Consider the following 12,775-nt stretch of genomic DNA (forward strand, 5'->3'; position numbering starts at 1 on the left):
TCTTCTTCCTTCCTGGCTACACAGAGTTCTGGATGTCAGAACACAACCAAGTGACTCATTTTCTTTTCATTCAAACTAGGGGTCCTAAGTGCACATCATCTCTGGGAAGTTTAGGAGAGGAGCAAAGAGAGCTACCTGTGCTATCTGTTTAATAGGCACATCAATGAACTATTTATTTATTTATGAGTTCATTCATGCAGCAAATATATTTACCAAAGACTGATTATATGACATTAAGTGTGAAGAATACCAAGATGAATAGAACACAGCTCTAGCTCCCAAAGAGCTCACAGTCCAGTTGGGGTCAACGATCTGAACAAACATTTTTCTGATTAAACAGATTTAAAATTTTTGTAATGCGTGAGCATCTACATTATTTCGTCAAGGGAGAGCTGGCGTTAATGTCTAGAGAATGTCCACCATAGTCTTATAGTCTTTTATTTCATATAGTTTTCAAAGTCTGTAGGTAGGCCCCAATAATTTAATATAAAATAGAATCACATCTCTCTGGACAATGAAAAGGTTTCAAAATGACCATTTCTATGGAGGCTTTTTTTGCACAAATATGACTGTATAAAAGGTTATAGACCTACGGCATGACCCAAAATTGGCAAGCAGCAGTTCTGATAACTTATATTCTGATTGACTATTATAGTAAGATGAAAGATTTGGTCTGCCATCTAGTGACTAAGAACTGAATTCTTACAACTGAACGTAAAACCATATAAGATTTGTGAGAAGACAAATCTATGAGGATATATGAGAAACACAGCACAAGTGAGTAAGTCCCAAATAAAATGTGGTCAGATAAATAATATCTCTTCTCTCTAAGCTGTCAGTGCCTGAATGTTTGTGGCAATGACTTCACAATGGCTTGGTTCACTTTATTGGAACATTTAGTAAGGGTAAAAGAATCTCATTGCTTAGAAGAGAATAATTTTGGGAGTTACAACACTGTCACAGATTACAAAATGGTAACAATACTATCAGATTTCTAGCAGCCCTCCTCAATATTATGAAAGTTAAACAAACATAAATAGCAGAAATAGAAGTAGCACAGTATTTCTGTTTTGGAGTTCTCATTCAAATTTCATAAAATATTATTTACCCAAGTACTTTAAGACCAATAATTTTTTAAGCTCTAGGCCTTAGATCAAGGTTAACATTGACTTGGGTTAACTTTATCGTTTGAGTAGAGGAATCAGGACAGTATTGAATCTCTCAGAATGTCACTTGAATACTCTTTGTTTTTTAAAATATATTGAATTCATAAAATAACGAGCATGTCATAACAACTTTACTGTGAATTTTTTCAACAACTTGGCTGCAGCTTTGCTATTTTGCTTTTCTTTTCATTGAAGTGAATGTTTATACAGAAAAGAGAAGGGACGACTAATCATAAGGTGCTCAACTACCATGTACAAACATGAGAACTACAGGGTACCCTGCATTTTCTACCCACTGTTTCTTTGTGCATGTCTTTCATTCAGACATGAACATTGAGAGTTCACTGAGTTTTTGTGCCTCTGTGATGTATATGGGTTCTTGTGTGGGTGAAGAGAAGACAGAGTTTAGCAGTGAATGTGGTTTTTCCTCTCCTTGCCATTTAAAAAGCATTCCAACTAACTTTCCATATCATCTTCAATTTAATTATAAATTCTCAGGGGAAAGGAACCAGTGATGATAGAGTATAAAACTAACTTTTAACATTGTCATTTAAGGAAGGAAATACAGTGGCCTACTTCTTTGCCTCTTGGGATGAGGTCATGCTGTCTTAAACTTTCAGGAAGAAACAGATCTTCTATGAGTTAACACAAGACTGAGAAAAAGTGTCTTTTTATACTAACCCTGAAGGATTGACAGAGAACAGGATAATTCACTCCCTGAAGAGTCTTTCAAACATTTTAAGGATATTCATCTTACAAAGTTATTGCATGTCATTTTGGTTTTTGTTTCCATATGATCTGCTTCCAATTATTCTAATTGTTTCATTGGTACAATTTTGTCCACTCCTCAATGATAATAAATATTTTTGAGAACAGAATACATAAGCTTTTAATATTTTGTGCATTCTGTACTAGGCATATACTCATTTGTTGCTGTTGTTAGGTGTCTTTGAGTTGGTTCCAATTCACAGCGACCCTATAGGACAGAGTAGAACTACCCCATAGGGTTTCCAAGGAGTGGCTGGTAGATTTGAATTACTGACCTTGGGTTAGCAGCCAAGTTCTTAACCACTACACCACCAGGGCTCCTAACCCTGAGTAAATACAGATAAATGCTGTTGTCCCCAAGGGTGTGGGAAGGGAGAAGTAAGCTAATTTAATTTATGGCATATGTCATTTAATGCTTGGATCATTTAATGATTGGATAGTTCATTCTCAATTATAGAGTTTAGTGAGCAAAGTTATCCTTAATTTATCTACTTAATGAGATTCTTCAGTGGTCTATGGATGTAAGATTATTTCAATATAGGTTGCGTTTTGTGGAAATGGTCATCATGGAACATCATTTCAAAATGATTTTTCATTTAAAAGGTCATACTTCTTATTCGATGTACAAATTTCTTTATTTTTTAAAAATAGTTCTGCTGCAAAGCATATTAAAACGGGAGTCCTATTTTATCATTGGTTTAAAATGCCTATAATAGTACTATGTACACAGAGCCAATACTGTTTTGTTGATTGTCTATGTATTATGTGATAAAAATCTTTTGATGAAGATGAAGTGGATTAGAAACTTAGTGTTCTTTCTTATGAAAAGCACGAGAAACTATGAGGATCTGGTGACATGCTCTGAAAGCAATTTTCCACTTGCCAAACATCTGTGATGAAAGACTAAATATGTGAAGCAGAGTCTTCCATAATATATACAAGAGAGCGGTAAGAAAAATGCTATCCAGGAAGAACTTTCTAAGCTAGGGAGATGAAAGTTTCAGGGAAAATCTTGACCCTAACTGAAATCATTTTCATTTGGGGTTCTGCATTATTACCTGAGTATATTTGTAAGAGGAGCCCTGCTGGTGCAGTGGTTAAGAGCTCGGCTGCTAACCAAAAGGTTGGCAGTTTGAATCCACCAGCCGCTCCTTGGAAATCTGATGGGGCAGTTCTACTCTGTCCTATAGGGTCACTATGAGTTGGAATTGACCTGACGGCAATGTTTTTTTTTTTTTTTCTGTTTGTTTGTTTTATGTTTGTAAGATATGCCAAGTGATAAATTCTTTCACCAACTGCTTGCAAATACAGTCTTTAAGTTTTCAGTTTTATTTTTGCAAAGTACAAAGTGAAAGCTGGTGCAATTAAGTTAGTGAACCATAATTTAGACTCATTCATTCATTCATTTATTCATACCCATCCATTCAATAAGCATTTATTGAATGTCAGCTTTATGTAAGGTATAGCATCAAGCATTAGAAAGACAATGATAATCAAAACATGTCTAACCTCTACTTTCCTGGAGTTTACTGTCTAATGCAGGTGATAAGAAAATTAGCAAGTAAAAATAAATTAGTATGAATTGTGATAAGTTCCACGAGGGCAGTGATTTTTGCCTATCAGTTCACAATTTAGAAACTGTTCTATTGTCTCGTATAATACCAACTCGAATGAATTCTTTAAAGTGTTATGCAAAGCATGTCTATTAGGTGAGAGAAGTCTATATAGGTAGTCAGAGAAGAAGTTTTGGGAAAAGTGACAAGTAATCCATCCCAGCAAATCACGAGAGGCTGGGATGAGGGAGGGGAAGGCAGTCCCAGGCAAAGGGATGAAGTTGTGCAAAGACTGGGAGGGGTGGGATATTTGCCTTTTCAAGTTAACAGAAAGAAGATTAGTGTGGCTAGAGGATAGTGTGTGAGGAGAAGCTGACATTAAACACTTTTGGACTGGTAGGCAAGTGCAGATTATGCATGACCATTAAGCCTCATTAGAAATTTGAATTTAAGTAGTTGGAAATTTCCTGAAGAATTTAAGCAGAATATGATCCATGAGTGCTGGTGGCTCAGTGGTTAAAGCGATGGACTGCTAACTGAAAAGTCAGAGGTTAGAAATTTACCAGCTGCTCTACAGGAGAAGGATATGACAAGTCTGCTTCTGTAGAGATTTACAGCCTTGGAAGCCCTATGGGGTTGCTATGAGTCGGAATCAGTGGGCTTGGTTTTTGTTTTTAATATGATCCACTTCATGTTTTAAAATACTATGTAGTTTAGTTTCATATAAGATCACAAAGTAAAATATATGTGTATTTAATTTATAATTAATGAATAATAGAATTGTTATTACTATATGTATGCATGTGTGTGTGTATTTCTCCCAATCTTCCTTAATTTTTTACCTAAGTATAGAAAAGTATTTTGCAGACATTATAGAACAACTTACTATATTGTATTGGCCATGATGCGCCTTAATTTTGATGCAAAGATAAGTAACTCATCACCTAGATTTACATTTCCCGTACAGTTTAGTAGGCACCTTTAGTTTAGAATGTCTAGAGGCGACCTCTTCTATAAACGGGACACAGCTATTCTTTCTTACTTTATGTTCAAAATATTTTAAAAAGTTTTCCTCCATGGCACATGAATACATATTGTTTCTTGTTCTGAGGTTTAAAAGTTTATTGTGAGTTGAAAGTCACAATAGGGTTACCCAAACACCAAAATCATATAATTCTCTTTGATCTGCCCATCTTTTTCTTCCTTTTTTCAAAAAGTCTATTTGCGTTTCTCCTTACTAATCTTCCTATCTTTGGTCATTTATACCTTCAAACATAAAATCTTGTAGGAAGCTTTCTCTGATTAAGTGTATCTATTTTGGATCACTTTTTTACCTACCATGCTAAGATGTAAATATTATACTTATTTCATGATAAATTACATATTGCTTGATATGTAAATGAAGTCTCTGTGTAGTGCAAGTGGTTAACATGCTAGGCTGCTAACTGAAAGACTGGAGGTTTGACTCCACTAGAGGCACCTCAGAAGAAAGGCCTGGTGATCTACTTCTGAAACATCAGCCATTGAAAACCCTATAGAGCACAGTTCTACTCTGACACACATGGGATCGCCATGAGTTGGAATCAACCCTATGGTGACTGGTTGGTTATATGTAAATACTAAAGTAGGTTTATCTGTGTTTTGTCTCCTTGTGAGGTTGCTGCTTAGCCTAGTATTGTTTAGAACGCATGAGATGACTCTGACATACATGGTCTAAGGTGTGCCTCACCCAAGCCATAGTATTTTCAGTCACCTCATATGCATGCAAAAGCTGGACAATGAATAAGGAAGACCGAACAAGAACTGATGCCTTTGAATTACGGTGTTGGAGAAGGATACTGAATATACCATGGACTGCCGGAAGAATGAACAAATCTGTCTTGGAAGAAGTAAAGCCAGAATGCTCCTTAGAAGCAAGGGTGGTGAGACTACATCTCACATACTTAGTCATGTTCTCAGGAGGGATCAGTTCCTGGAGTAGGACATCATGCTCGGTAAAGTAGAGGGTCAGTGAAAAAGAGGAAGACCCTCAACAAGATGGGTTGACACAGTGGCTGCAACAATGGGCTAAAACATAGCAATGGTTGTGAGGAAGGTGCAAGACCAGGCAGTATTTTGTTCTGCTCTACATAGAGTCACTATGAGTCAGAACCAACTCAAGAGCACTTAACAATACCACAAGATGACTCACCAGATTCCAAAATTTCAAAAGTTTACTAACTTCTAATTTTTTCCTTTTTCTTCTTATTCTAGAGAGTTATGATGAAGAAATAGCCTGCACTCAGAATGGCCAGATGTACTTAAACAGAGACATTTGGAAACCTGCCCCTTGCCAGATATGTGTCTGTGACAATGGAGCTATTCTTTGTGACAAGATACAGTGCCAAGATGTTCTCGACTGTGCCGATCCTATCACTCCTCCTGGGGAATGCTGTCCTGTCTGTCCACATACAGCTGGCAGTAGTGACACCAATTTTGGTAAGAATCCTTAGGACCAACTCAGAATTGATTCAATGACTCATCTTTACAGCTGCTGGGGTTAAGCAATCCATGAGAATAATCAAGCTACTACTGAATGGTTTTTGGGGTTAATAATTTCACTCCCCCATTTTGTCTAAAAACCAGGGAAACCTTCTGGCTGAATTTTAAGTGGTTATTTCTAATTTGAGAGTTCTCTTAGCACTTAAGATTGTTGTTGTTACCATATTCATGGTGGATGTCGCCAAGATATTTGTTAATTTTCTAAGTCCATTCATGTCCAAGAGGAGGCCTAGAAAATACACTTATCTTTTCTGGTGCCAATTTTGTCCTTGAAAACAGAATAATTATTTCTAATATAATTTAATGCCACAGCACCCTCTATTGCATTGGCCCATAAATGCAGCATACCTTCAATGTCGGCTAGGAAAATCCTTTGGTATTGCAAGTGGTTTGCAATACCCTACAAACCTAAAGATTGGTGGTTTGAAATACAGATTCCAAAATTTCAGAAGTTCACACCAAGAAAACCCTATAGAGAAGTTCTACTCTGTAATACATGGGGTCACCATGATTGGAATCGACTCGATTCCATAAATGTGTTTATATATTTAAAAAGAATCTTGAGAACAATACACAAGAAACCAGTAACACTGGCTTTCTATGAGGGTGAAACATAGGAAATAAGGGAAGGAGACAGGGATTGAAGGAGATTTCCCAGTGTAGAATTGTATACCTTCAATACATTTTGGTTTTTGAACTATATGAATGACTAGCCTACTCAAAAAGCATAAGAAACAAAAATAAAATAGAGAATATTGATTGAAGATAATTCATTATAATTTTAATAACTAATTTTGTAATTTAATAAATTTCAAATGCTATATAAATGATATGAAGAATATTCAGGTGTCAGAGTTTTCCAAAGGGATGTATTGTTTTGTCTCTTATGGAAATATTGAGCCCAAACAACTTATGAGTTCTGCCTACTGGTGATAGGGAAATCTGTTAAGTCAAATTTTAACTCCACAAGAATCTTATCATTTAAAGTAAATATTTAGCTGATTCTCAATAACCATTTTTCCATAAAATAACATATTTATTCTTTTCTTTTTATAGGTAGGGGAAAAAAGGTAAGCTTTACTTTTCATAGTTTCTTTTTCATAAGTAGAATTTATTTAATAATATCCACACATACTGTGCCTTAAAGTGTTTGAAGACCTTTTGCAAAGTACCAGGTACCATACAAATACACTGTGATAAATATATGAACGCAGATCAACTACTGTGCCTATAGATTAACAGATCCCTCTATTTTAATTACCTTATGGTTAATTTTCATTTATATATCTGTTTCTGCCACAAGCTTGTGAGTTCCTTAAGGACTGCGAATATGTCTTATTACCCTTTGTATCCCTTGCACTTATTACAGTCCTTAGTATATGCCTTACGTATATTAGAAGTGCAATGTGTATTTGATACAAGAAAGAATGTAAGGAAGGGAAGAAGGAAAGAAAGAAGAAAGGAAGAAAGATGGTGGTCCCTCTCCCATTGATTGGGAAGTAAAGAACAATTTCCTCACAGCTCTGGAGGGTAAAAGCCCAGATCAGTTCTCTGCCCTGTCAGTTCCTTCTTGTTCATAGCCCCAGGTGTTCCTTCGTTCCTTTGCTTGTAGGCAATCCTTCCCCTATGTATGCATATCTGTGTTCATTCTGCTGTTTTTATAACTCAGAACTCAGAAGTGATTTAAAGTGTTCTGCTACAGCCTACACTGGTATGACTTCAACTGAGCGGTTGATTATACTACACTAGATTGCATATGGAAGGTGATTACATTGCATTATGGAAGGTAACCTGCTGTACCAAGGCCTACAACGCATGGTCAGGATTTCAATACATTTTTTTTGGGACACAATTCAATCCATAACACAAAGCTACTATTATCTTCGCTCTATTTTAAAAATGGAAAGACCAAGTCTAGAAGTTATCAGATATGGAAATAGAGAAATAAGCCCATCTTGCTGTGCAGCCCAAACATGTTGATCATTTGTCTCCTAGTTTCTGTGTGGGCTGTCTTTTAGTCTCTCCAGATTCTATCTTGTATTTGCGCGTATAGAACTTCCTCCTATTTTTGCAGGGCCATTTCCCTCTTCTGAATTCTCAATTTATTTCTGACTTCTGAAGTAGTAGCTACCTCATCATTAGAATTATCAGCCAGTATGATCAGGGTATTACTAGTTCTATCATTGAGTCCATCGTTAAGACTATCAAGATTGTAAAATAATTTTTAAATTTCACTTTACCAAATTTAGTCAGGTGTGAGATATTTTTGGAAGAGTATAATTGGATTGTACCTTACAGGGGTACAATTTGGTGATCTAGATCAGGAACAAATATAGGAATGATCTTTAACTCACAAATTTAACTTATAGAAACATATTATAAAGTATTAATCAGAGATGCCACACAAACATTTATGAACAAGAATGCTCATTGTAATGTTATTTTTATTGTAAAAATGAAAACAAAAATGAAAGAGCAAAACAGTAAGGCATTGATTACACAAAGCAGATTGTATGTACATGATGGGAAACCAGGACTGCTAGAATGTTAACGATGGTTATCTCCCACTGAGCTTGATTTTTAGTTTCTTCTGTATACTCCCTCTAGTTTCAAAACTCCCTACTGTGAAGACGTATTATTTTAATAATCAAATAAAAGAACAATATGTGAAAGGAGAAATTTAGTAAATAGAACTCATTCCTCTTGCTTTTTTCTAAATTGTAGCTATAACCCTTAAATTTATTATTCACCCTCTCCAGTTGCCCTGTAAAAAGCATTATTTCATAATATAGTAATGGAAATTAATATATTAAAAAATAATTTATTGTGAATTTCTGGGGGCCACATGGAGGATGTAGACTGATACATGATCATGAGACTGGGAATTACCTGACTAGAATTATTATCTCTTTTCTATTTTTGTCTTAAGATGAGCATATCTTGTATTATTTCTTAGATTCTTCCATGAGTTCTAAAAAAGAGTGGCAAGCAGCTTGGGAATGGTATCTGACACATTACTAGGTGGCATGTAACAAGACTGATAATCCAAATATACAAAATTATCTAGATTTTCTTTTCAGCTTTTGAGTAGTTTTCATTATGATACTTTGACTTTACATCTTTTCATCACAATGATTTCTTGCTCTAGTCAACTTTTTGGATTTGATTTCTGTAAAAACTGAAGTGAAATTATAAATTATTCCTTTTCACTACACATTATATTGATTTTATTTTTGTGTCTTTCAGATGAGGAAATAATTCTTTTTTTCATAAATAATATCATTAAACATACAAAAAATTGACTGTTAATTTTCTTTTCTCATTTCTTATATTTTTTATATAGAAGGTCCCAGGGTTTACATGGCATATTCTGGTATGACATACTCATGCCCAATAAGCCATTATTTTACTAGTTGAACTGTTTTTTTTTTCTTCACAGGGACAAAAAGGAGAACCAGGATTAGTGCCTATTGTAAGTGTATATATATATATTGTTTTCATGTAGTTTGGTTATAAAATAACATTTTTTTTTAGATTGTATAAACAATAATATGCAACCATACTATAGCTAAGTTGATTAATAAAAAACATGAAAAAGAGTAACTCTGTGTTTAATTCAATATTTAATATTCTGTATTCCTGACTTTTATGCTAAAGATAAAAATTCAGAATCAGATTTTTACAAATTAAATATGTTGTGGTAGTTAAGATGTATAATTTTTTATAGTGTAAATAACTGTGTAATCTATATTGAAATACATTGTTTAATGTTTCACACTCCTGGAAATATCATGTTATGATTCTAATGAAAATTCTATGTTGTATAAGAATTCTTTAGATTTGTAGATTATCAAAAGTATATTATTAGATAGGACAAACATTCTTCAAACACCACTCTCAAAGACGTTAAGATTTTAAAGGAGTTACCACTCTCTCAAGACAAAAGAATATACATGTCGATTTATTTTGCAGTGTTTGCATTTTGCTTTGCTTTTAAATTGGCTTGTTCTTCACAAAGAGTGCTTAAAAACAAAATCATAGTTATTGTTTTATTTAAAAACACTTATGTGTAATTACTATGGCTTAGTACTGTTTTAAGTGTTTTACAGATATTTATTGAGGGAAGTATTTTCATAATCATTATTTCCATTTCACAGAGGAGGAAACTTAAGCATAGAGAGGAGAAATAATTTCAACGGTGCTTCTCGTAGTGGAGTTTTAATTAGATACTATCTTAGCTCACAAGGCAAAGAGAAGGTGTGCATCAACTGACAAAACATTCACTTCTTTAAAAAGAAATTCACTGTGGCTTTTGTTGTTATTCTTATTTGTTTTGACTATTGACTTTTTTGAGTCCTGGTGGCACAGTGGGTAAAGAGCTCAGCTGCTAACCGAAAGGTCAGTGGTCCAAACCCACCAGCCACTCCGCGGGAGAAAGATGTGGCAGTCTGCTTCCATAATGATTTACAGCCTTGGAGATTCTATGAGGCAGTTCTATTCTATCCTATAGGGTTGCAATGATTCAAAATCAACTTGACGGCAGTGGGTTTGGTTTGATTTATTGACTTTTTAGAACTCTAGAAACTTTACCTTTACTGATTATCTTGTTTATTGTTTAGGTAACAGGCATACGTGGTCGTCCGGGACCAGCGGTAAGTAATGTCCTCCAATATTCACCGTACTCTTATGTTCTTTGAGACGCTTAAACTCCCTATGGATATTATATTCACGAGAAGTCAATGGCATGTAAAATAATGATGCTTGGTTTCTTAAAACAGCCTGCCTTGAAACATCTTCAAGGTTAGGTATTTCTTTGCAGCAAGGAATAACACACAGAGGATTATTTCATGCTGAATTGATGAACGATGTTGTATGTTGGACAGAGTAAATAATCTAGTTTTCATAATGCAATTGAAACTTTCTTTGAAGAATATTCTATAGGGAAAATAGTAAAGATATGTCAACTGCTGCCATTTCCTAGGGAAAAAAAAAGACATTTTAAGATGTTAGCACAATAACACCACTTTTGGAATATAATTGTTACGTTTTATTTTCGGGGAGAAATGACGTGATTATTATTTGGAAAATCCTAAGTGGGTTTTTAACTATACAATGAAGATGATGCGACATTCTAAATCAAGCAAAAAAAAATATAGGTGAAGGTATGTAAAGCATAGTACATAAAGGCTAAGGGGCTTTTCTTTCTGTTTCTTTCATCGGCAGCTTGAACAATTATGAATAGTTTGGGGGTATCATGTACCGGTGTGAAATCACACTTTTCCTCTGATAATTGATACTTTCGAGGTTTGAATATTTATGTAGTTCTCAAAATCTGAACTGTAAATTTTTGCGCCCAGAATTTAGTGGCAAAGACTACACAGGACTACACAGTAAAATGATCCTTACAACTTTGCAATTACTGTTTTGAGCTAATACAGTCAGCTCATTAGGCGCCATGATGCTGTAATATAGCACCTAATTCTTCACAGGCCTTCAAGCTTCACTGCTAAACTAAACAGCCCTACTGTGTACACAGAGCTTTTATATGCAATGACTTTATTCTCTATAGTCTTAAACTGAACTGAATTGAGAAGTGTGATATTTCTGCTTTCCACATTTCTTATGTACAGCAAATCTTTAAAATAAAAGCAAACCGAAGTGCAAACATTGAGCAGTAATGACCATTATTTTCTGTTTTAGGGGCCTCCAGGATCACAAGGACCGAGAGGAGAGCGAGGCCCAAAAGGAAGACCTGTAAGTTGGCAGCAGTTTTCTTTTGTGAACGTGCACCAAGTCAGCCGTCTGCTCAGTGCTCCCCGGTGCAGCCAGGAGATGGAGCCTGTTCCCCTTCCACCCCCCATCGAGTGTTACAGAGAATTCAGGACATAAAGTGATTGTGTATCTCTCCTGATTCAGAGGAAATTATCACATGCTAATAACTACATATTATCTTTATTAGATAACACAAATGATATTTCCTTGTCCTTTATATGGTCAAATTAAAATGAGTAGAATCTAAGGAAACGTAATTAGCACCTCAGGTTGTTTTCAGAAATTGTAACTCATGAGTAATGCCAAGAATGTACCACTGAGATGATACACCCCAGTTCTGGGATCTGTGGTTGCTATAGGAATAACTAAACTGGATGAGGAAAAAGAGATTATTAGAGAATATAATTTTCTTTCAAGTGATTGTACAATGAATTTATTTCCCAAGTAACACTACATTTTTTACTAAGAAGAGCCACCAAAGGAGTAAGTTTAAAAGTCAACAACTTCATTACAAGAACAAAGCTAACACATTTAAATTTAAATATCAGCCTATACCCTTGAGATTGATCCCTGGTGGCACAGTGGTTAAGAGCTTGGCTGCTAACCAAGAAGTCAGCAGTTTGAATTCACCAGCCGCTCCTTGGAAACCCTATGGGTCAGTTCTATAGGGTTGCTATGAGTCGTAATCAACTGGACGGCAATGTTTTTTTCTTTTTGGACCTTTGAGTAAAATGAGGATATTATATAATCATATCAAAGGTTTTCTACTTTTGGATACCTGTACAGAATACATATTGTTCTCAAATCCTAGGAATAAAATTCTTTTTTTGTTTTTATATCTCAATCCCGAAATCTAATGCTCTTAATATACTAAATAACTGTATTGTGTGTTTCTATTATTGTCTCATGTTTCAATCCAAAAAATTTATTTGTGCTATTTAATTTTCTCTCTAATAATATCTACTTAAATTTAAC

The 12,775-nt window shown here is 34.9% G+C and overlaps 1 protein-coding gene across 1 annotated transcript in view; it reads left to right on the forward strand.

Annotated features, from left to right (window-relative positions):
- COL5A2 (collagen type V alpha 2 chain) overlaps nt 1-12,775 on the forward strand; it is a 167,043-nt gene that overhangs the window by 75,676 nt on the left and 78,592 nt on the right. Inside the window, exons 2-6 of the mRNA XM_004385591.2 lie at nt 5,741-5,965; nt 7,085-7,098; nt 9,468-9,500; nt 10,648-10,680; nt 11,729-11,782. Of these exons, the coding sequence (XP_004385648.1) occupies nt 5,741-5,965; nt 7,085-7,098; nt 9,468-9,500; nt 10,648-10,680; nt 11,729-11,782 (359 nt within the window). The remainder of the gene's footprint in view (nt 1-5,740; nt 5,966-7,084; nt 7,099-9,467; nt 9,501-10,647; nt 10,681-11,728; nt 11,783-12,775) is intronic.

The sequence above is a fragment of the Trichechus manatus genome, unplaced genomic scaffold, assembly GCF_000243295.1.
Source record: "Trichechus manatus latirostris isolate Lorelei unplaced genomic scaffold, TriManLat1.0 scaffold00142, whole genome shotgun sequence".
Taxonomy (NCBI): Eukaryota; Metazoa; Chordata; class Mammalia; order Sirenia; family Trichechidae; genus Trichechus; species Trichechus manatus.